General features: G+C 32.8%; 5 protein-coding genes across 5 annotated transcripts; 2 read left to right on the top strand and 3 right to left on the bottom strand.

The window, feature by feature from the left end:
* The first annotated feature begins 596 nt into the window (after window positions 1-596).
* LOC112719708 (transcription factor GTE1) lies at window positions 597-6,012 on the top strand. The gene is made up of 8 exons (XM_025770369.2): window positions 597-1,063; window positions 2,548-2,772; window positions 3,494-3,571; window positions 3,740-3,964; window positions 4,129-4,227; window positions 4,340-4,398; window positions 4,768-4,918; window positions 5,466-6,012. The coding sequence occupies exons 1-8, from the start codon at window positions 947-949 to the stop codon at window positions 5,658-5,660; spliced, it is 1,149 nt and encodes a 382-aa protein (XP_025626154.1). The 5' UTR covers window positions 597-946; the 3' UTR covers window positions 5,661-6,012.
* A 1,423-nt stretch (window positions 6,013-7,435) lies between these two features.
* Window positions 7,436-10,947, top strand: LOC112719707 (uncharacterized). The gene is made up of 4 exons (XM_025770368.3): window positions 7,436-8,247; window positions 9,139-9,583; window positions 9,756-9,833; window positions 10,235-10,947. Exons 1-4 carry the CDS (start codon window positions 7,904-7,906, stop codon window positions 10,286-10,288), a joined length of 921 nt encoding a protein of 306 aa, XP_025626153.1. The 5' UTR covers window positions 7,436-7,903; the 3' UTR covers window positions 10,289-10,947.
* Window positions 10,948-11,459: 512 nt separating this feature from the next.
* Window positions 11,460-17,736, bottom strand: LOC112719705 (actin-related protein 2/3 complex subunit 2A). Its single transcript, XM_025770367.3, has 10 exons — window positions 17,226-17,736; window positions 15,594-15,660; window positions 15,252-15,459; window positions 14,441-14,610; window positions 13,736-13,813; window positions 13,427-13,559; window positions 13,254-13,345; window positions 12,608-12,664; window positions 12,358-12,423; window positions 11,460-12,059 (listed from the first exon to the last, which is right to left on the bottom strand). Exons 1-10 carry the CDS (start codon window positions 17,285-17,287, stop codon window positions 12,021-12,023), a joined length of 972 nt encoding a protein of 323 aa, XP_025626152.1. The 5' UTR covers window positions 17,288-17,736; the 3' UTR covers window positions 11,460-12,020.
* Window positions 17,737-18,470: 734 nt separating this feature from the next.
* On the bottom strand, window positions 18,471-20,891 carry LOC112723911 (putative F-box/LRR-repeat protein 9). The gene is made up of 2 exons (XM_025775269.3): window positions 20,427-20,891; window positions 18,471-19,290 (listed from the first exon to the last, which is right to left on the bottom strand). The coding sequence occupies exons 1-2, from the start codon at window positions 20,780-20,782 to the stop codon at window positions 18,750-18,752; spliced, it is 897 nt and encodes a 298-aa protein (XP_025631054.1). The 5' UTR covers window positions 20,783-20,891; the 3' UTR covers window positions 18,471-18,749.
* Window positions 20,892-22,862: 1,971 nt separating this feature from the next.
* Window positions 22,863-23,177, bottom strand: LOC140176441 (uncharacterized mitochondrial protein AtMg00820-like). The gene has a single exon (XM_072207810.1). The coding sequence runs from the start codon at window positions 23,175-23,177 to the stop codon at window positions 22,863-22,865; it is 315 nt and encodes a 104-aa protein (XP_072063911.1).
* Window positions 23,178-24,324: the final 1,147 nt, after the last annotated feature.

The following is a 24,324-nucleotide window of genomic DNA, read 5'->3' as shown; positions in this document are numbered from 1 at the left end:
AACAACAAAACCTTGTCCCACTAAGTGGAGTCGGCTACATGAATCAAACGATGTCATTGTGTTCTGTCATGTCATGTATTATGTCTACAGAGAGACCGTTTACATGTAGATCTCGTTTGACCACCTCATGAATGGTCTTCTTTCTTAGGTCTTCCTCTCCCTTTCGCCAATTGTCCATCTTCCATCTCATTCACCCTCCTGACTGGATGTTCTATCGGTCTTCTTCTCACATGTCCAAACCACCTGAGACGCGATTCAACCAACATAAAAAAGGAGGAGAATTGTGTTAGGTCTTTAGCAACCAACATAAAAATATAAACGAACCCCATGACAAGATGTTCAGATGTCTAATATGAACAAATTAATCTCTAGAATAAACTACAAAACAATATTTAAAGAATTTAAAAAATTTAAAACAGTTTTTTCAGTAACTGTTTTGAGAATGTGTGAGAGTTTTAGAGTCGTATAAAAATTTAAAATGTAATTATAATTTTTTAGAAATTTAAAAATTTTACAAAAATCCCAAAAAATTGAGTATGATAAACGTAATTATTTTGTTTGAAATTTTAAAGACTAATTGACTAAATAAAAGTTTAGAAAATCAATTTAACTAATGAATAAAATCGAAAATATTTTTTTGAATTATTATCGTTAATAATGTATTTTTTTTTCATTTATATTATCGTTTTATTCACTACTAATTCTTATGGGAGAATGGAGATTTAATATTTAAAACTCTAAAATCAAATAAACTCAAAATATAAAATCACACAATTTCTAATTATTATTTTTTTAGAAAAGGGATTTACTTCAACTGGAGCTGAAGGTTCCAACTGGAGCTGAAGCACGAAGAAACCCCAATTCAGCTGAAAGATCGGTTTTTTCTTCAATTACTTCAATACTTTGTGTTTGTCCCCAATTGAATTATTGTTCTTTCCATTCGGATATGGACCAAACCGTAGGCGGCGGCAATGGCGGCGGCGGTGTTGCTTCCTCCGACGTGGTTGCTGATTTGGATGGTTTCAAGCGCAACGTTGATGAAATTGTTGCCAATGTTGATAAGGCACCTCATCTTTCAACTCCTTAGATCTTCCTTAATTTTCTTTTATAAATTTTATATTAATTTTGTGGTTAATACCATTACTTGTTTTTGTTATGCTTTTGTTGTTTCTCTGTCTCTTGAAAAAGGTGTGTGCTTGTTTTTCAATTCGGACATAACTTTGAAACATTAGTTAGTCTTGGCAACAATGGAATAGGGCATGATTTGAGTTTGGAGTTGAGAGTTTTAAATTATAAGCTCTTTTGAGGCTAAAACAAGCTTAATCCAAACAAATATGAGGAGATTTTGGTGTTCAACCATGCTAAGTGTACACCAAAAATCATATTGTTAGGAATGTATTCATATTGTTCTTCCCAGAGCAACAATTTAAGTGGAATTCAGTTAAACAGTGTTTGGAATTCAACTTTCATTATTAGTGTTTGTATTGTGGTACATTAAGTTTACTAATGGAAAATAAATTTAAGGCCTTTTTTATTCTTTTTCTAGGGTTAAAGTGATTTTTCAAGTTGATTTCTAGGCTTGAGATTAATATTGCTAGAAGACTAGTCTGAATTCATTAGCATCTTTCGCACATTTTAGAATATCAGTTAACTACTCGTGAAGGGTTGATTAAGGTGATATGCAGTTTGACTCTTGCAACAATGATGCCGTTTTGAACATTAGATGAAGAACTTGTGTGGGGAGAATTCATAGTTCTTGTGCTCCCACGGTCCAATGAGTATTGATGGGTGGTTCTAGGAGCTGAACTTATGTGGATACTTTGTGCTTTCACAAAAAAGGAATATTTGTTAACTATAGTCATGTAATTAGTCCTTGATTCGATCTTGTAGGTGAACATTTGTTGTTTGTGGATATGGTGGACATTATTTGTTTATGAGAGAACCTTTATACCAAAGTACTATCCAAACACCATAAAAAACCTAATAAACTTTATCCCATGTTAAAGGAATACACAAAACCCTGTTTTTTAGAACAACCAAATTTCCCGGATTGGTTTTAGTTTCCATTGGTGAATTGCTCAACTTTGGGCCGTAGCAACACTTTTTTCCTTTTGTGAGTTATTTCCTTTCCCTTTATGCTATGGTTTAAATGTTGCTTTTATTGAATTAGTTATCAAATGACTAGCATGTGATCTTTTAATTATTAGAGGGATTATCTTTATGAAACTAGTATTTTTCGGCATCAACACAAGTAATTGACATATTATGAACAACCCTTTGGGCATGTATTCATCTGCCACATATATTTTCATATCTGAAGTGATTTCTATCAGTAGAACCCTAATTCTCTCATTTTAACTGCAAAATTATTTTCCTTTTTTTTTTAACAGGGTGAAAGAAAATATACATCTTTCATGAATATTTAAAGCTCTAGGGGTAGCTTATACTTGCTGCGAAGTTCAATTTTGCTTCCATTCATTACATTAATGTTATAAGCTTTGAACCATTGAAATTGTTTGTTAAAAGATAATCTTATTGCCTTTGCAGCTTGAAAAGCAATTGATTGAGGTTGAACAGTTCTACCAATCCAATAGTAACAATAGCATTCAAGGTAATAATTCTAAAGGTGGCCCAGTTGTAAAAGAGAAGGTTCGAGAGAAGCATCTTATTGCAACTAAGAAGCCATTGCTGCTAGATGCTGCACGAACTGAAAGTGCTGCTACAAAGAGAATGCAAGAACTCATGCGCCAGTTTGCAACAATATTGCGGCAGGCAAGTGCGGATGTTTTTTTACCATTATTTATAGTTTTTGTATATTGTGGGATTAACATGGAACCATTTGGCTATGCAGCATGCACCCTTTAACTGATTAACTGATTTTGCTTTTTGGCTGGCCAGGGTGTATATGGAAATTCCCACAACTATCATTGACTAAGCTCAGTTCACTTCACTTATACACACTTGTCGTGTTACCTGAGTATATATTCACATCTCTCAATAATTTCCCCTGTAGTCTCCTTAGGTCTCCCTCCAATTCTCGCTTTAGGATTACCCAGCATCTGATCCACTCTCCTAATTTGAGCCTCTATAAAGGTCTTCTCCAAACATATCCAATAACTATAAGATCATATGCTTCTGAATAATAAATTCCTAGGAAGATAAGATACCTAGAAGTCAAGTAAAACTATTATTTATTTAAAAAGTCGATAGTTATCCTGGTGTATTAGTCCATAATTTTGTCCAGCTAGATATTTTAAGATCTTTTCATGTACATTACTTTCATGACCCTGTAGCCAACCAATTTTGGTGGGATGAAGATTGGTTGTTTTTTCTTTGTGATCTTTTTAAGAGTTAACCACAAATTCTTGAGATGCACTTTCTTTTCCATTTTTTAAATTATCTTCTAGCCCTTTTAATGTTGAATATTGTGATTGAGCATACCAAGTTCTACGTGAAAATTAAATGTTGATATATCATATGTGTTTCTACTCAGATCACTCAGCATAAATGGGCCTGGCCCTTTATGGAACCTGTAGATGTAGAAGGTCTTGGGCTTCATGACTACTACGAGGTAATGCCTTTCTGTTGCTTACAAAAAATACTTGAATATACTCTGCTGAAAAGAAAAGGTTAATTATTGGCTTGGTCTTTTTTTTTTAAAAAAAAATATAATTTGTGCGGCTGGTTTCACATTTAGAACTTTAGAATGATTTCTAAGTGTTTATTTTTCTGCTTCTAGGTTATTGAAAAGCCAATGGATTTTAGTACAATAAAAAGTAAAATGGAAGCCAAGGATGGCACTGGATATAAGAATGTCCGGGAGATATATGCTGACGTAAGGTTGATATTTAAGAACGCAATGAAATACAACAATGAAAAACATGATGTCCATGTTATGGCAAAGACCTTGTTGGAAAAATTTGAGGAGAAATGGCTGCAACTTTTGCCTAAAGTTGCTGAAGAGGTAAATAATATTTTCCAAAATAGTTTTTTTTTTTTTTTTGAAAATGAAAATTTCATATTTATAATTATGGATGCTGCAATTACAATGGAAGCTGTGATTTCGTGCTGCCTATGTGGCTGTGATATATTACATCATGTCCTTGCCTTTTCTCTATTCATTGTTAGGAAGCTAGATCATTGGAGGAAGAAGCACAGGCCCAACTAGACCTGCAGCTTGCTCAGGAAACTGCTTATGCCAATTTGGCTAGGGATTTAAGCAACGAGGTTAGTTATTGTTGTAATTGAATTTTGCATTCCAGCAAAACTAAAATAATTTGTTTGATGCCACCTAGAAGTATGTACAATGATTCGTGCTTTCAACTCCCTGGTTTTTCAGCTTGAAGAAGTTGACATACATTTGAAGAATCTCAAAGAGATGGTGATTCAGAAGTGCAGGTTTGTGGAAAATAATTTGTCACTTGTTCCATATCATTGGCATGAAATTGAACTGAAAATTTGTTACTGAATCTGTATTTTCATGTCCTATCATTCCGATTATATATATATATATATATATATATATATATATATATATATATATATTGTATTGAATTCATGATCCTTGTTCAGCATTAAACTCAAAGGTGCTTAAATCATACTGCTGAGACAATATGCCGATTTGATCCATAAATGTGTGTTTGATAGTTTGTTGCATTGAAACTTGAATGCATGATTTATCTTGCAATGGTACTTTGGTATTGTGTCGATTGTTGACATTTGGCACTGCTTACCATCACTGACCATGACAAATGAAATTTAATGTAGGAAACTGTCTACACACGAGAAGAAACTACTTGGGACCGCTCTCACCAAATTGTCTCCTGAAAACCTAAACAGGGCATTGGAGATTGTTGCTGAGAACAACCCTAACTTCCAATCTAGCGCCGAAGAGGTGGACCTCGACATTGATGCTCAGGTCTGTAATGCTAGTTTTTTGTTTATCTACCTACCAACTTTTGCAGCATTCCGTTGTCAAATTTTGACCATTCTGGCCTGTTTAAATAACTACTTTAAATTACTTTGGAGGTCCCCAAAGTTAAAACATTTCTAATAAAGTCCCTGAACTATACCAATGTTTCTTTTAACCAAGTCATTCTATTTTAAAAATTTTGTGTTCAAGCCTCTATATTGATGATAAACCAGTTATTTATACATTTTTTGTACGGTATACGGAATGATCAAAAAGCTTTTAGACTAAAGGGATTAGCTTAGGTTGAAAAACATTTGTACAATATAAAGACTTTTTATGTAGAAATATATAAATTATAAGAATGTAATTGAAAAATTTTGTACAATATGGAAACTTACACAAACTTCTCAACTATAGGAATCTAATTGAAGGTTCGAATGAAAATTATGGGGATTTTTATAGTAATTAAAACTTTTTTTTTAATTTTATTTTTTTTATCATGTTACGTGCTACGCAAAATTTCATCATATTTTATTTTTGTAAAAATTTACAGACCGACTTCACCCTATGGAGACTGAAGATTTTTGTAAAAGATGCACTTGATGTTCAAGGAAAGAGTACTGGGGGAATAGCTGTTAACCATAATGATTACATGGATGACAAGAAAAACAACAAAAGGAGGAGAGAAATTTGTGACTCTTTGGCCAAGACAAACTCAAAAAGGACTAAGAAAATCTCTAACTTGTGACTCCTCTAAGAAAATCTCTAACTTGTGACTCCAACTTTGTTCAGTATATATATATAAGGCAATAGTTTGTTTATAATGTGATTGAGCTCAAGTTGCTCAACACTTTTAGGGTTTTTGGATGATGCATTGGAACTATTCTGTAACACCTTTTATTACCCTAAAATTGTAATGCTTGTTCTTGTTCATTCCCTCATTGGTAGCTAAAACCAAACAGGCACTTTGTCTGCACAATATGATAAGATGAAGTACTGTTGCTTGTTAGAAATATAAGTAGAAAATTATCTTGCAATTTATATATAATGTACTTGTAGGATTCTTTTTAATTTTATATATCAGATTAAAAGTTGTTAAATTGTTTAGATATGATCATATGATGAATTTTAAAGTATTTCCTTATAAAATGACAATTTTTTTTTTGTATAGTTATAAAATGACAATTTAAGGGCATAAAATATGACTTCTAAAACTGTGATTTTAAATATGGTGGTAGAAATGTAAATCCCCTTGCAATGTGAAACCACTTGGGAAAATCCATTGTCAAAACCAAGAGGAATTTATTGATATTTGGTGTATATATTTAAGTAGGCTAGGCAATACTTGACCTTCTTAATTTAATGTTGACATTATGATGTACCAGTCTTGGTGGACACAAAATGATTGAAATGATGAGTTATCTATGAGTTGGAAGTTGGAATGTTGAAAGAACAAATTTAGATTAAAAAAATTGACCATGGTAATCTTTTTTTTTAGTCCAACTAGAGAATCAATGTTTTTTGTGGATAATTAGTCAATAAAAAATTTTCACACATTTTTCTTTCTCAACTAACAAGAGTAGGAGGAAGAAAAAAGAAGATAAAGTTAGGCCCAGTTTTGGTAAACAACTTAATTAAGTTACTTTTGAAAAAATAGCTTAAACAATAAATGACTATATTAAAAGTAGTTTATAAATAAGTTATTTTGTGTTTGGATTTTTAGTTCTAAAAGTACTTATTTTATAGAAATGTGATAAAAAAAATAGTAGTATTATGAAAGAAGTTATTTTTTAACTTCTCTATAAGTTCCTAAATAGCTTCTTAAAAAACTGTATTTTGGTTTTGAAAATTACACCATACATTAATACTACTACTTTTTATAAGTCAAAAACTCAAAAAAGTTACTTTTAAAGTTTTCCAAACGGACCCTTAGTCAAATATCGTTTGAAAAAGTTAATTCCTACATTTTTTACAATTTTTTATGGTAAACTATTAATATCTTATTTATAAACAACTCTTACGAAGTTTTTTCCAAGGTCTTAGGACCCATCTCAATAACTTATAGAATGAATTTCATGTTTACATGTCCAAATTCTTCTAATCCAATTATATGATCACTCTAAATCAATTAAAGATTCAAGATATTTTAATTTTTTTGCTAGGGTCCTCTAGTCACAATCATTGCTAAACTATATTTAATATTTAAAATTTAAAATCCTATAACGTTTGTTTTTCTATGAACATCAACACAAATTATTCTTTGAATCATCCAAGCGGGAATCTATAATCATCACTTCCTCTACTACCTATTCTTAATTATAATCTATATAAAACTTTATTTTTTTTTCATGTTCTAATACTTTATTTTATGTTATATATTTAATTAATTTAAGTTGATAAAATAGTCACTTCATTTGTCAATTTAAACAAAAAAAAAGTTTAAATTTTTAGTAATAGATTTATAAATAAATATATCTTTTTTTAAAAGAAATAAAGAGTTCAACACTTGTAATAAAGCTTACTACAATTGAAGTGGTGAAAAAAATGGAGACAAATAAAGTGCTCTTTGTTCCACGCACTCCTTTAATACTCACAATTCTGATTCCTAAAACCAAATATATCTAATGAGTCCCATTTTTACCGATTTATCTTTATGTTTTGATGTTTGTTGCTACACAATTTTGTTTTTGTTTTTTACTCTTGCAGAAGGTGAGTTTAAGAAATTGGAAAATTGAAGAAAAAGTGGGAAAAAAATATCATGGGTAGCACATGGTAAGAACATGGGAAAGTGAATGAAACCCTTTTCAAAAATATTAACTTGAAGCCAAAGTTTGAAAGTTGAAGCCATATAATTTATGTACAAATATACACACCCACAAACTGTTTGTTGTGTGGTCTCTGAGAAGAAAGGTTCTAGATTCATTCACATATGAGCCAAAAAGACAAAACCAACACCAAGAACAAGAACTAGAATTAGATTTAATTACCAAAATGTCCCCATTTGATTCTCCTCAGCCAACAACAACTGAGACTAGTACTCATAGCATCAGCACAAGCAACAGCACAAGTCCAAGTGGTGGTGGTGATATGATTTTGCAATGGGGTCATAGAAAGAGATCAAGGATCTCAAGGGGTATTGCCATTGAGGATTCTTCATCTTCTGTTCATGCTAAACAACATAAGAGGAGGATCAGCAGCAGCCACACTGTCCCTGGAAAGCCGGCAGCCGTTGTCGCCAAGTTGTCGTCTGCCGGATCCATGCCGCCGCCGCCACCTTTTGTTTCTTCAGGAGCAGCTGCCTCCAATGGCAGCAGGACCAGAAAACATAGTCCTAGGTATGAACATTCCCATTGTAATTTACTAACTTCTACTCTTTTATGAAAAAAACTTTGAATGGTTATCTACTGTGCTCTCTCTTTTTTTTTTTGGTATCTGATCTTTCTAATCTTAGTTTTAATGAGTAATTTTAGAGGTTTGTCAAGGAAGACATTTTGATGCTTGGATTAACTAGAGTATATTACATTTTATTATGGTTCAATTTGCACATAAAGTTTATCAAATCCAACCTCAACTCAGTTTAAAGTGCTAAAGGAGGAATATATTATTTCTTTTCTTTTTTTTTTCATTCTATAATTCACTAAAATTCTTTTCATTTTCTCAGTAAATTTTTTTTGTTTTTCTTTCTTTGCTAGGTGAGATGTGATGGATGATGAATCCCACTGCACTTTAGGTTCTATGGAAAGAAAAATAGTACAATTGTGTTAGATAAGATACATAGGTACCATTTACACTTATGGCAAATTCCTCTTTTTCTTTTCTTTATGCCTCTCATTTTCTGATTGATATTTTTTTTCACAAACAGAGCACTGCTACTTTTGTTATTCAATGATTTCAAAAGATGCCATTCCTTAAAACATTGTTCCAGTTATAATAAGAGTTCGGTTTTCTTTTATGAATTTAAACTTGATAGTTAAAGTTTTTTATTATAGTCAAAATATATGTTGCCAATAATGCTAGAAACAGGCGTAGAAATTAATGTGCCCTTTAATCTAACCCTAGATCTTGTTTTCTCTTATTATCCTCATACAAAATTTCAGCACAATTTGAAGTGCTAAAAAAAAAACTCATTTCTGCTTCTACATGAACAAAGTAGAAGCATTTTATTTTAGTTTTCATTTGCATTGTTGTGATCTTTTCTTGAGCATTCATTAGTTGGAAATGAACAGGAATTTGGAAGATCCATCTGCAGCTGGAAGCGAATCCCCTTCAAGAAATAGCCAATGCAGCAATTCCATTGTTCCGAAATCAGCAGCACTGAAAAAGTCTCATTCTGGACTAGAAAGAAGTAACAGAAGGATGCCTTCTTCTGGTTCAGCAAAGTGTCAGAAGCCGAGTGGTTCATCGACAACACAAGCCTCTGAAAGACTGTACAGTCAAGGTGATTCTGCCTCGGTGCAATCCGAGCAGGATCCTGGTGTTGTTCCGGCTGTATCAGCTATGACCTCGCTGGCAGCAAATGGAGACAAGGTCACTGTGGAAGTAGTTAAATGGCCAAGGATCTACATTGCACTTTCAAGAAAGGAGAAAGAAGATGATTTCCTTGCCATGAAAGGAACAAAGATACCTCAAAGACCAAAGAAAAGAGCAAAGAACATAGACAGAACTCTACAGGTGTTACCATATTATATTGGATATGTATCATGTTAGATAGTTTTAGATACATCTAGTTATATTTTTGTTTTCATACTTATTTTTTATAATATTTACACCTTGATAAGTGAAATTTCTATAATAATTAACTAAATAAGCATACTTTATTTCTAATATTTATTTTGGTTTGCAGTACTGTTTCCCGGGAATGTGGTTATCAGACCTGACAAAAAGCAGGTATGAGGTCAGAGAGAAGAAGTCTGTGAAGAAGGTAACCCTGCTTCTCCCTTTATTGTTCCTTCCTCTCTTTAGGGATGTACAAAGAGTAACCATTCCACAATTTAATCCTCCAAAGATTTTCATGATATCAAGTTAGTGCTCAAAATGTTGGACATCATATTTGTTCTCTCATTGTTCAATGTTCAATGTGGACAAAAATGCAGTCCTTAAATTGATGTTTATTATATTATGAGTGATCAAATTAACATAAAAATATATTTTAAGGATGGACTAAACATCTCATGTATTTTTCAAGGATCAATTTGAGCATTTATGCTTATGAATGTAATTATGTAAATACATCACAGCATTTTGATTAATTACTTTTCCTACATAATGAAACCTTTCATGATGAAAGACTGAATTGCTTTTCGGGATTGACGGATTGTGCAGCAAAAGCGCAGAGGACTGAAAGGATTGGAAAGCTTGGACAGTGATTCCGAATAAGCATATATAGTCCAATATGCTTACTCAAAATCATGGTCGAAGCTAGGTGTGTGACAAGTGAACACTAACGAAGAGGAGAATTTTTCTTTTAGAAAGTCTTCAAAGCTGGTGGCATGATTAGTTTCACTCTTCACAACCTTGTCATTGAAATTGGCTCAACTACCATTTTGAGTTGTAATCTTAAGGGACTATAGCTCATCCTTATTGGCATGGAAGTGAATGGCTAGAAGCTCTAATGTCTTAAAAGTAGACATAAAGAAAGAAATAGTCACTTCTCAAATTGTTCCCTGTTTGTTTAGAGTAGCAGAATATCAAGGACCCTTATTTTATTATTATTATTATTTTTTTTTTTTTTTTTTGTATTCTTAGTTTATTTGCAATGGTGAGAAGTAATTTTTTCCCTCATCAATTATTTGTTCTTAAATTTTATTCTAGTTTGTCTATTGGAGTAGAAGTTACATGATATGAACGAAATTGCCACATTATTCTTAATGAATTTGGTGTAAGAAGTATCTTAGTTTCATTTAAGTTGTAGGTATACAATATTAAGAACATTTATGTTATGTATTGGAAGCTGTTTGAATGAGTACTCTGGAAATTCTGTAGACATTAATGAACTTGAATTGATGGTTTACCAATGGAATATTGTCATATGGCTATTCTAAATGTTCACTTTACTTTTATATACCTTCCAAGTTTGATTATTTTGACAATATTTTAATTGTCAAACAAAGCACATTCACATTAATGGCACCACCACACTATTGTCTATATCATTAAATTTCAGTTATAATTGTTCAAAAACTTAGTTGCATGATGGTATATACACCCAACTAATTGGCTTCTCAACTTGAAGAGGAGGAAGATTCAATGATTGCTGCTATAGCTATGCTTTACATCGAAGTAATAATACTATAAATTTGAGGTGTCAATAATATAATTCAGGCCTTCTCTTTTCACTTTTCAGAGTTATAAATAAAATGGTCCAATCATGATATATTGGATTGCAGGAAATTAATAATGATAATACATCATCAACAACAACAAAGTCTTGTGCCCTTATTCTACTAGTTGGGGTTGGCTACATGAATCAAACAACGTTATTGAACTCTATCATGTATCATGTCTACAGTGAGACAAATTAATAATGATATAATAATAACAATAGAGATAACTTGAACTCCAAAATCCATTTATAGATGCTACACAGTCATGCATGTAGTTTAAAATACCTTTAATGGCTAAAACAAAAAGGTTATCCATGTTATCTCAATAGCAAGTTTAAACTTGCATCAAAATACCAAAGATTACTTTACAATTAAAGAAAAACCAAGATGAATGCCTCAAAAAGGAAGATATTTAGATCTGTAACCCAAAATACACCTACAAAGTACACCACATGCAGTTGATAAACAATTGTACATTTTAACAACTAATTCAGTTGGTCATTTATCTTGTATCCTCTTTCGTTCCTATCAGGAATAAAATTACAGGCACCTGGAGCAGTCAGCAAAAATAGGTCAGCAATTTTTCCTTGGATGCTGAGCATGTCAAGTTCAAAAGAAGAATCAAATCTTCAAGTTAACAATCATAATCTGCAGCAATCTGCAGACACTGAAACATGCCACCACAATTCCTTGGTTGGCTGATTGTATGGTCCAAAGGAACATATATGCACTTTCTTCTCCACTGGAAGCAGAATATCTGTACTTTCTCAACAATCTTCTCCACCTTATGAGAATGAACTGTTTCTTGACTCCTTTTTGAGGCCCTATAACCAAGTACAAAAGTTTTAGAATTACTATAATATTACTATAATAAAAACAAAATGTTAGATTACTCAGAAAAACATGATTTAATCGAATATAGGTTTGATCACAATTTTTAAACTACAAGGACTTTGGCTGAAAATTGTTTGTACAGTATAAGAACTTTTTAGAATTGTTTAAACTTTAAACTGTAGAAACATTATTGAAAATCGTGTTAACCTAGAAGCCCTTAAGTGTAATTTAACTAGGACATTACTATTTAATAACCATCAAATTTAATTAACCATGCATATAACTAACCAGCCGTTTGAAGGATCTGTTCATTGCTGTTTTCTTTTCGAGATCTGGTCTGGCACGATCCAAAGCCTACAAAACAGGCACAGTTTTTCTTACTATGAAAGTCAACAAATCCGTAAACCATAATGGAAACCAATGTATGTATGTCGAAAAAAGCCAAGGGCTTGTTAGGTTAATGTTTTCTTTTTCTTTTCTTTTTTTTTTTTTTTGTGTGAATTACAAAGGTATATGAACAAGCAAAAAATGAGTTTACCTGAATCAAGGATTCCACTCGACGCCGCATCCGTGTATGCATAAATCCTTCTGAACACTGTTAAATAGGCATAATGTAGACTGGGATCAGACATCTTTTACGCAAGTTTATTTAAATTTAGCAGAATTTTCCATTTGATTATATTCCTCTTATGTCTGTTTTGAGTATGAACAGGTCAACTTAAGAGCAAAAGATGTTTGTTCTTCCATTTAACATGTTCATGTTCAAAATAACCATGAAAATATCCAAATTCCCTTGGAACTCCTTTTTACCACTACTACTACCATTATCATTATCATTATTATTTTTTCTTTCTGTGTCTCTATCCTTTCCACTATTTAATCTCACACTTATGCAGTACTCCTCACTCCATCTGTTCTTCAGAAAAAATTAATTGTCCAAAACAAAATTAATAAATGATACTTTAAATCAGTTATCTGTGAAATAACTTTTGGACAACTTATTTCACAGTGATACTTTGATAAAGATGATACTATGATAGTGTAAAAGACCAAGGTTAACAATGCAATAACTCTAAATAAATGATTGTATTATTATCTTCATGATTACACCAGAATAAGCACAGCATGTTCATTTATCATGACACAAGACGCACTGTGATGATGAGGAAATTCCATTAAAATACCTTAACATGATAGCTAACATATGCGTGAAAAGTCGATAGATTCCATACTGTACGATCCAGTTTCGGGCCTTCAACATGACGAGGGAAGATAACTGCAAAGTTGAACAAGTTACATTGTGATTATGCAAACTGAAGAAATGCTGTATGCTTTGTGTCACTTTCCAAACACTAACCAAATGTTACAAATCCTGCATTAGCCAATAATGCATCAGCAGAAACTTCTTTCAGTTCCTGTGGAGGAGTAAGAGACCACGAACATGGAGGTGTATTATGAAGCCCAGCTGTACGTCTGGCTTCAACAAATTCCTATATCACAATAAACCCCGAAAATTAAAACCATAAAAGCACCGAACCAAAGAGCATAGCACTGTACAAGAACGGTTTGCAAGAAGCAAACAGAAATGTTCTTTTATCATTATCTCTCCACACTCAGTAATCCGACTCACCATTAGGCATTAACCGAAAAAAAGCGAAAATCACACCTGCAAGAATGAAGTTGCAAGGACAGTGTCTATTGAGTCGTTGAATCTCATAGGATACACCACAGTCACCTTATCAGCCTGTCAAGAGAAACCATTTCATCATCTGAACCAGAAAGAGGGTTCCCTCTCAAATAATAAAGCTGAGCAATGCAAACTCAATCAAGTCAAGGCAATGAAACAAATCTAAAAATGTGAAACTCAATTGTTCAAATTTCGTGTTAAAAAATTCATTATTTTATTATTTTCTCCTTTTCTCTGATTCCAATTAACAGCTAACAGCAAACAATTTTTGCAGGTTTTCAGGCAACAGGGAAAAAAAAGACTAATATTTGTGTTATCTGATTCTAGAAATTTCTTCGGATAGCACATATTCAATTATCTTTGGAGTAAAGAAAAATGTTCATCTTAAGGGGGTTTCATTCAAATATGTGTTGATTGCTTCAGCAGCTTTGCTCTTTTTGTTCCCTCTTATTTTTTTTCTTTGCTGGTCATAATTTACTTTCAAGAATGACCTTTTATGTCCAAAATCACTCTAATTTCTTTTGGTAATTCTTGAGGCTTATGGCTGATAAATTGTGAAGAACCTGGGAGTATTTTAATGCAAGAATTTGTGAAGATAATTTACCACTGATAAATTCTCAAGACTGATAGTGAAGAATACTTAGGCTAAAAAAGAAGTTAACCATGCTTATAATACGCTGTTACCTTCGGAACAAGAAAAAATGACTCCCTTGGCCGATGCACAAGGGCGACAAGCGGATCAATGTCTGGAGCAACAGTTCTTGAAGCAAGATGTTTTAAAATTACTCTCAATGGTGCACCAAGGACAACCTCCCTCACTGATGCAATTTTCACCAAAAAGGATTGCCTTTGATCTGCACATAATCGGAAACACCACCAATTATAAAAGACCAACATCAACAACCAAATAATTGAATCTAGAAATACTTTTTCCCCCATCCACAAGAATTGCAATTCAATGCAAAATAGAATCTAAGCATAGAATGATTAAAAATGTAATTTGATTGACATTTGAAAGAGTTTATATTTAGTATAATAAAGTAAATACATGAAATTCAATAAAGCATGAAGTACATGAGTTGACAGACCAAGAAACTAATTTCCTGACAAATCAAGGCTTTGATATCATGTAGTGACCATCCCAAAAGCTTAAGCTATTAGGTGAACGCACATGAATGCCTCTTATTATATCACTTAGTATAAGATATTTTACAAATCCTATCTAATATCTAATATAAATAACAAATATAGATATTGATTCCTGAAATTAAAATAGAAAGGCAACAACTCCCCATAATAATGGAAATGCAATTCATCTCAACCGTTTTAATGCATAGAAAATACAGCAGCTAACAATTTAGGAAGAACTTCTCATGGAAAGGGGCACGTCAATTAAAAATATTGAAATTTTGAAACCATGATAACTATAATACCATGCTAAAAAAACAGCAGTTAGAAAGCTTATGATGGCAGGATATACAGAACCAGTTTGTACCTTGATTTGCAGGAAGCTTTGACAGATTTATTTTCAATGTTAGGTTAAACCCATCCCTTGGAGGATCTTTAATTTGTACAGTAGCTCCGTATGCAGCTTTTATTGCGTCTATGGCTCCAAAAGGAAGTCCATTGACAAAAATTGTCTCTGAAGATGGGGGAGGTAATGATACTGAAAGCAACAAAACATGAGGATTCTTTGTTGACACCTGCAATAATTTTTGCTTGGTCAAATGCACATCCCAAAACTGTCAGAAAACCAACATATAGCTAACAAAAAGTGATCAAGGGCAACCATACAAATGATATCCACAATCATTTTCAACATAAAAATCATGGTTACCTGAACATGATATCGAACATCATCAAATTCAACCCAGTGGTGATCCAGTTCAATACCCTTTTCAAGACTGAAGCAGACAGTAGATTGTCATTAGAGATATGCCATAGATCATTAAGGCAGAAGTTCAGTGTTAAGCAGAATATGCTTCATTACAAGTGAATGGAAATGATAGATAATGATGACCAGAACTCATATATCAATGTATCAGTTGCTGTAATTCACCCTCTGCTACTGAAATAGAAATTGACAGATTCCAAAAACAAGGGAATCTAGTACAATTATCTTTCTTGAACAAAAAAAAAGAATAGATAGATTGAGGATTTAACTGTAAGCTATTTAAGTGCCTGCCCTCCCTCCCAAAAACATTGTCTGATTTCAAGATACTCCACTCAGTCCCTTATTTATTCTCTCAGTATGGCTACTTTCATCCATTAAACTACTTAAAAGTCCAAAGCTCCCTCTAAGATCAGGTCCTTTATTTGGATTGGTGCTTAATATAAATAATACCAGAGAACATGTTGTGGGTTAATAGGCACATAAGGCTATTTCCCTTGTATTTCTGTTATTTTGGTGCCTACTCAGAATCAGTTTGAAATATATCCATACACTTTCCTGTTTCTATCCATCTATGGAATTCCTTATTTTTCTTTTTTCAGCAAATGCTCGATGGATCCCAAGTTAGTAGTCACTAGATCAACCTTCAATGCTTACATAATTCGGGCAGAAGTAAAGACGCAAAATCGTTGCAGCAATGTGCAAATTGTGCTACACTCCAATGCACGTGCTTCGAACATAGCTTTTATATTTGAAAAAGGTATGATGCAACAGTGGATTTGGGATAAACAAACTAGCTTCTATTTGATATAAGGAATATAGCGATATAGTGGCATAAGAAAGTCAGGATGATAATACAAACTAGGTACCCATCCTTTACAGTTACTTAAACAGAACAAACAAGACCATAACGTTCTAAAATGAATCCTATATTCCTATTTAAATTTAAGCTATTAACATCTAAACACCTATAGCATTTTTGAGGCCTCCCCTCCCACTATCTCTAGCAATTGACACCGTTCCATCCAATCCAAGTCTCTACCAGTCTTCTTCACACATCTCCAAATCACCTAAGGCAAGTTTCTACAATTTTCTTCACAACAGATGCCCACCCCAACTTCCTCTCTGATGCACTCATTCCTAATCCTTCGTCCACTCATCTAACATAGCATCCTTTTCTCCGCAACACTTGGCTTATTTTCTTATTGAAAGACAACCGGAACTAACTTTACATAAAAAGGTTCTAGAATTTCACTCAATCCAAATACACCAAACTCCACCTAAAGCATAACACTTGCAAGGCAAGTTTCCCTAAAATTAAAGGACCAATTGCATAAATACCTTAGTTTCTATGGATAATTTGTTAGGTACACACTAGTTACGTCAAACTATACCAACCCACCTAGCAGAAACCAAACAAAAAAGCTTCAATTTTTGTCATGAACTTGCACTCTAAGCAAAAGAATAATAAGAAAACAAAAAAGTATTATTAAGAGGACCTAACATAAAACACAGAACCTAAATTCGTGAATTGAATGAAATGTAAGAGAGAGAGAGAGAGAGGGTTTGGGAACATACTTCTGAAGGCGATTCAATAAGGTTTGAAGGAGGAACCTTGAATGGGACTGAAGGAGTATCATGGATCTCTATGCAGCTCTCAGCTTCTGGTCTCTGCTATGGTTGATTATGGGTTGAGAGTGGCAGTGAATTGGGTTAGGTTAGATCGAGAAAGAGAGAGAGAGAAAAGGATGATTCGTTTCTTGAAGAGTGAGAATTGGAAAGAATGGGAATTAGAATAAAAAAATGGAAAATGGAAACGGAGGTAGAAGCTGGGTGGCGCTGATTATTGTGATTGATACCATGCCCGATGCTGTCAATGAATCCCGATGCCGATTCCTTTTGCCTCTTTTGGACTTCTCCTTTTTTTCTTTTTTTGAAAAATAATTTCCAAATGTTTCTATTTTAAAATTAATATTTGTTTACTCAATACATTTTGTAAAACGATCAACTCTACCGTTGTAGCTTGTGAAGTCAATTAATGTTTGAGGGGAAGCTCGTTTTTTTAGTAATGAATTAATGGTGTGTTTTTTATTCATATGAATTTTTCTTTTAATTTTAAATTATAAATTAGAAGTTCAAATGGCATAGATTCCTCGTACTCAATTAAGAGGTTGCGGGTTCGAGTCTCCTATCTTTTAAAATTTTTAGCCAATAAGTTATGGCTCAAATGGCATAAACTCCCCTATCTTTTCAAATTTTTAGCCAATGATAGACTCCCCGTTCTCAATTAAGAGGTCGCGGATTTGAATCACATATCTTTTCAAATTTTGCCAATGAGTTATAGCTCAAATGGTATAGACTCCCCATACTCAATTAAGAGGTCGTGGATTCGAGTCACATATCTTTCCAAATTTTAATGCCAATAGCTCAAATAGCATAATCTCCCCATACTCAATTAAGAGATTACGAGTTCGAATCTCCATATCTTCCGGTATAAAAAAAATTATAAATTGGAAGCTCAGATTTGGCTTGCATGGAAAAATCGGTGGAAAAATCGGCGCTTGATTTATGACAAAGTGAATTTAAATTTAGAGAAAAATAAAATTGAGTCTTCTATTTATGCAGGGTAAATTTTGTAAAAAAAAATAAAAAATTTTAAAAAATCCAAAATTGAGAGTTTAATTTGTGATTTTCTAAATCTGACCTTTTGATTTATTTGTCACCGTCTTCCGCACCCAAAAATAACACACCTAATTCTAATATTGGTGAAAACACACGATTTCATCTTCAATATGAAAATTAAAATGCAGTTCCAAGATAGCATTAGATGAATTTGTAATATTAATTTTTTTGAAATAATCCCTATTTTTTTACTATGATACAAATGGAAATTTATATGAGTTTAATATTAATATATTAATAATATAAAACAAAATAATTTTGACTAACTGTTGACTATAACGTATTAACAAAATTGAATCAGGTAAAAACTTAGGTGAAGCCGACTTTACGTGACTTGAGAACCGTTAGATAAAAATTTATTCAAATCATCTAACAGCTCTCAGGTATCAACTTCAAGTGAAGTCGACTTCACCTAAGTTTCTACCATTGAATCATATCATATGTTAAAAATTTTAAAGCATTCACAAACTCCTCCGCTGCAAACTCTAATGCAACATTTTCAGCTCCAAATGGATAATCATCAATGGGATCACATGGATGCCGAAAATATTTGATCTGTTCAGCACATCTCCTCCCCAATTTTCCTTCTAACTTCAAATTGAAACACTGTCGTAAGTCGAGAGATTCAAGATTGGGACACCCATCAAGAATGGCAAGTAAGCCATCATTGGTCAACTTGTTTCCAACAAGCTGTAGATGGTGTAATGCAGGCATTGTTTCCGCAATGGCAAATGCAACCTTATTGGACTCGATGTGCGGAGTTCTGTGGCATTCTATATTAAATTTCAATGTTCTTAACTCGGGGCAGTTCTGGCCAATAGTTTCTAGAGAATACTCGGATAAATGGCTGATTGATATGTCAAGTTCTTCCAACTGAGCTAGCTTGTCTGAAACCATTAACAATCCCATATCTGTTATGTCATAGCATAGTATAAGGCATAGACGTCGTAGATGACTTGTGCTGTAAATGGAAAGACAACAGCAACGGAAGATATAGTTAAAAAATCAGAGATGCTAATGAAAATATGAACTTGGGTATCTGTATACAACATGAGAAAGTATAGGGAGTCAATGGCCTAAGCGTACAATGTGCACAATGGAGGTTTAGGAAGTATTAGAGATATGATCATTAGTGTTACATTGTCCTGTCAGATTACGCTTTTGGAATGAGTGGTTTCATGACATGGTATTAGATTTCTAGATCCGAAAGGTTAAGAGTTCGATCCTTGGTGAACTCCAAAATCAGCTTAATTTTTTGGGATGAGTGGTTTTATGACATGAGATGTTTATTATCCTTGGTATCCGGATGATTATTCTGGATAATATAAGTGATGTTCATCTTATTCATAGACCAAAGATTTAGGGCTTGTTTGGGTGAGCTTTTAAAAAAAGATCTTTTTTCGAGTTATCTTTTTTTAAAAGATCTTATAGAGAAGTAAAAGTAATTTTATGTTTGGATATCTCATGTAAAAAGGTCTTTTTATCAATCAATTATGTTTGGGTATAACAATATAAAAATACTTTTTTGTTTATTTATTACATGAAAAACATCTTTTTTTTTTAAAAAAAAAAGATCTTTTAAAAAAAAGATGTAAATTACAGCTTCTCAAAAAAGATCTTTTTTTTATTTTACTAGTGCTTTTACTTTTACTACTAGAAATTTGCCAAACATGTTAAAAAATAAAAAAAGATCTTTTCTCATTGAAAAAATATCTTTTTTTTGACAAAATAATGGCACCCAAACATGCACTTAGCCCATTGTAGACATTGTACGATTAGGTTATTGGCTCCTTAGCATTACTCATACAACATATTATTTTAACTTCAAACAGAAGCACCAAAAACTACATGCATTGTAACTGTACCAGCTAGAACACAATATACTCTATTGTACCCATATTATCCAGAATAACTATCCATGTATAGATACTTAAACTCTCATTGTGCACATTGTACAGCTACTCCAATGGCTTCCTATACTTCCTCTTAACAGAAACCCTAATGATCACCAAAACTGATACTCACATTGAAATTCGAAGGCGAAAACAAAGAAAGCCAAACGAAAACTTAACCTAAAAAGGAAAGAAAAAAACTTACGAATCGGTGATGTACTTGAGAAGAGCGTTAGTGGCGAAATTGTCGACGGTGATGTCGGTTAATTGGCCGGAGCTAAGGTCGATTGCACGGCGGCACATGGCGTCGAGGCTGTCATCGGAGCAGTAGGCGATACCGTGTCTGTGATGCATGTCGATGGTGTGCCAGATGATAGGGTCCTCGGAGAGATTGCGCCACTCCGAGCAGACTCTCCGAACATTCCTCAGCACTTCGATCGCACCTACCTTCACAAATATCGCGGACATCACGTCTCGCGGCAGCTCCAGCCAGTTCGGTTGGCCTTTGCGCCTCCATTGAAGAACCGTAGAAGTTTCTCGGGTTTTTCTTTTTTTGTTCATAACTTGGTTACTCGGTAGTCACTTTCTGGGCAAAGTATTTAATAAAACTTTTGAAAGAATAAAAAAAAAATGAAGAGACGAAGGAATTGTATTGATTGTTTGATTGATTAAATTATGAAGATAAAATTAAGTATATATAGAGTATTGTTTATGAAAGATAGAGATAAAGATAAGATAAGAAGATAATATAAAAAGTTTGTTTGGTGCTATTTTTGAAAAAGATTTTTTTTTTAAATGATCTTTTATAAAAATAAAAGTGATTTTATGTTTGGATTATTCATATAAAAAGATCTTTTAAGAAAGTATTTTTTTTCGAGTTATCTTTTTTTAAAAGATTTTATATAAAAGTAAAAGTAATTTTATGTTTGGGTATTTCGTGCAAAAAAATATTTTTATCTATCAATTATGTTTGGGTATAATAATATAAAAGTACTTTTTTGTTTATTTATTATATGAAAAACATTTTTTTTAAGAAAAAAAACTAAAAAAAATATAAATTACAGCTTCTCAAACAAATTTTTTTTAATTTTTCTAATACTTTTACTTTTACTACTAAAAATTTGCCAAATATACTAAAAAATAATGAAAAAATATCTTTTTTTATCAAAATAATGGTGTCCAAACAAGCACTATATTTAGGTAAAATAAGATAAAAACACTTTTTTGTTTATTTATTATGTGAAAAATATCTTTTTTTAAAAAAAATATCTTTTAAAAAAATATAAATTGTAACTTCTCAAAAAAGATGTTTTTTTTATTTTTCTAGTATTTTTATTTTTATTACTAGAAATTTGCCAAACACACTAAAAAATAAAAAAAAAATCATTGAAAAAATATTTTTTTTTATCAAAATAATGGCATCCAAACAAATATAAAGATAAGATAATAAAGACTAAAATTATAACTGAATTTATGTATTTTATTGGACTAAATTTGTGGGTCGCAAGACTTCTTTATTGTTGTCATGGGCTAAGATGGAAGAGTGGTTTAATACGCCCCACAAGCTGGAGGATAAAAGATGTCAAAAATACCAAGTATTAAGATAGAAGGGTTGAGAAGATAAAAGTTTGATAAATATGTCAGCTAGCTGCCCAGAAGAGGGAATGGAAAAAATTTTCATCACTCCAACTTGAGCTTTTTGTCAAACCAAGTGGTAATCAACCTCTAAATGTTTGGTTCGTTAATGAAAAATCGGGTTAGTAGCAATATGAAGAGCACTCTGATTTTCACAATATAAAACTGGTGGGCGGATAGAAGAGATGCGTGAAAATTGTAACACATTTAGTATCCATTGAAGTTCACAAGTTGTGTTGGTAAGTGCACGATATTCTGCTTCAGTGGTTGAGCGGGCAACGGTGGTTTGTTTCTTAGTCTTCTAAGAGATTAAAGAACTGCCTAAGAAGAAACAATAGCATGTTAATGTCAGGACATCCGGTCCAATCAGAGTCACTGAAGCCGAGAAGCTGAATTTTTGATTCTCTTGAAAAAAAAAATCCTTTGTCAGGGCTAGTTTTCAGATATCGTAACACATGCTTAGCTGCTTGAAGATGAGATTTAGTAGGAAGTGTCATAAATTGACTTAATTATTGAGTGGCATACATGATGTCTGGTCGAGTAGTGGTTAAATAGATAAGACGCCCAACCAAATGGCGATATACAAAAGGGTCAGATAGCAGGAGACTTTTGTCTTGATATAATCTTGTGGTACTATCCATTGGAACAGAGGCAGGTTTAACACCTAATAAATCAAAATCTTCCAAAAGATCAAGACTATATTTACTCTGAGATAAGCAAATTCCCTTTGCTGATTGAGCAACCTCAATACCTAAAAAATATTTTAATGGACCCAAATCTTTTATTCGAATATACTAGAAGGATAGAAATTTGAGTACCAATGAATTTAATAAATAGACTATAATTAGATAAGGTCTGCTGATATCCATGAGATAGCAAAAGATGAGAAAGTTTGTCATACCACATACCACTAGATTGTCGTAAATCATACAGTGACTTCAGCAGCTTGCAGCATTGATCCGATCGAGGAGATGTAAACCCGGGTGGCAGAGTCATATAAACATCCTCAGAAAAGATTCCTATGTAAAAAAGTGTTATTGACATCCAACTGATGTATGGGCCAATGCTTCATAGAGGCCAATGCCAAAACTAATCTGATGGTGGCAGGCTTGACAACAGGGGAGAAGGTTTTCAAGAAATCAACACCTTCAGTATGAGTGAACCCTTTAGACACAAGGCGTGCTTTATATCGATCAACTGAACCATCAGGCTTGCGTTTGATGCGATAGACCCATTTACAGCCAACCGACTTAATGTCTGCAGGGCAATCAACTAGAAGCCAAATTTTGTTCAACTCAAGAGCATCCAACTCATCTTTCATAGTACTACGCCAATTAGAGTGTTGATTGGTGTCCTTAAAAGATTTTGGCTCAACATCAGAATGTAGAGTTAAGAAACTTATGATGAGAAGATGAAAAAGAAGAAAAAGACATAACTGAATATAGAAGATAATGACACTTTAAAGGAGAGAGATTTGTGGAGGTGAGAGAGGAATTACACAAGTAATTAGAGAGATATACTGGAGGTCAGTCGGAATGACGAGGACGGGGTTGCTCAGGTTACGAGAAATGTGACGTGGGGTGAAGAGGTGATGGTGGGTTAGTGTATATTGTAGAAAGAGGGGAGGTTGTATTACTTGAAATAGATTTGGGAGTCATGGGTTCAAGTTGGTCAGGACACATCAGTGAGAAAGAAAGAGGGGTTGTTGGAGAAGAGAAAGAATTTGATGGAAGTGGGTCAATGGGTATGGATGAGGGTCCAACTGGAAGACTAACTGAATCTTATTTTTGAGAAGGCATGTTTGGTAATGTTGGCCTGAGTTTATAGAATTGGACATTTTTTGTGACTAAAGGCAAGATCATTTTATAAAAAATCACATTTCTAGAAATTTCAATTCTTTTATCTTCTAAAACATAAACAATATATCCTTTAAAACCATGTTGAAATCTAATAAACACTGTTTTTTTAGCTCTTAGATCAAATTTTGATCTGTTTGCCATTAGGGTAGAAACAAAGCATAAGCATCCAAAAACTTTAAGGTCATGATAATTTAGTGGATGATTAAATAAAATTTCAAATGGTGTTTTAAAATTAATTGCAGATGATGGAACTCTGTTAAGTAAATAAACAACATGTTTAACAGCATACAACCAAAAAGATGATGGTAAATTATATTGAAACATAAGAGCACGAACTATATTCAAAATATGTTGATACTTGTGTTCTACCCTTCCATTTTGTTAAGGAGTTTCAACATAACTACGTTGGTGAATAATACTCTTTGAAGCATAAAAATAATGTAAACTGAATTCTGGTCCATTATCGGAACGAATAGCTTTGACTTAGAGTTAAATTGTGTTTCAACTAAAGTAATAAATTTTTTTACATGATTTTGCACTTCTCTTTTTTATTTTAATAAAATAACTCATGTAAAGCGACTAAAATCATCAACAATAGTAAAAAATATT

The sequence above is a fragment of the Arachis hypogaea genome, chromosome 11 (assembly GCF_003086295.3).
Source record: "Arachis hypogaea cultivar Tifrunner chromosome 11, arahy.Tifrunner.gnm2.J5K5, whole genome shotgun sequence".
Lineage (NCBI taxonomy): Eukaryota > Viridiplantae > Streptophyta > Magnoliopsida > Fabales > Fabaceae > Arachis > Arachis hypogaea.
The sequence above is the reverse complement of the archived record's forward strand: the minus strand, read 5'-3'. Positions and strand labels throughout refer to the sequence as shown.

Bases quoted from the DNA above. Each gene is read 5' to 3' on its own strand.
- LOC112719707 (XM_025770368.3), top strand. From the start codon at position 7,904: ATGTCCCCATTTGATTCTCCTCAGCCAACAACAACTGAGACTAGTACT. The intron at 9,584-9,755 runs GTGTTACCATAT...TTTGGTTTGCAG, and splicing joins ACATAGACAGAACTCTACAG to TACTGTTTCCCGGGAATGTG. The intron at 9,834-10,234 runs GTAACCCTGCTT...CGGATTGTGCAG, and splicing joins AGAAGAAGTCTGTGAAGAAG to CAAAAGCGCAGAGGACTGAA.
- LOC112719708 (XM_025770369.2), top strand. From the start codon at position 947: ATGGACCAAACCGTAGGCGGCGGCAATGGCGGCGGCGGTGTTGCTTCC. The intron at 3,965-4,128 runs GTAAATAATATT...ATTCATTGTTAG, and splicing joins TGCCTAAAGTTGCTGAAGAG to GAAGCTAGATCATTGGAGGA. The intron at 4,919-5,465 runs GTCTGTAATGCT...AAAAATTTACAG, and splicing joins ACCTCGACATTGATGCTCAG to ACCGACTTCACCCTATGGAG.
- LOC112719705 (XM_025770367.3), bottom strand. From the start codon at position 17,287: ATGATACTCCTTCAGTCCCATTCAAGGTTCCTCCTTCAAACCTTATTG. The intron at 12,665-13,253 runs GTATTTTAATGG...CCTATTTAACAG, and splicing joins ATGTTAGCTATCATGTTAAG to TGTTCAGAAGGATTTATGCA. The intron at 12,424-12,607 runs GTAAACTCATTT...CCTGTTTTGTAG, and splicing joins GAGTGGAATCCTTGATTCAG to GCTTTGGATCGTGCCAGACC.
- LOC140176441 (XM_072207810.1), bottom strand. From the start codon at position 23,177: ATGAAAGATGAGTTGGATGCTCTTGAGTTGAACAAAATTTGGCTTCTA.
- LOC112723911 (XM_025775269.3), bottom strand. From the start codon at position 20,782: ATGAACAAAAAAAGAAAAACCCGAGAAACTTCTACGGTTCTTCAATGG. The intron at 19,291-20,426 runs GTAAGTTTTTTT...TTCCATTTACAG, and splicing joins CTCAAGTACATCACCGATTC to CACAAGTCATCTACGACGTC.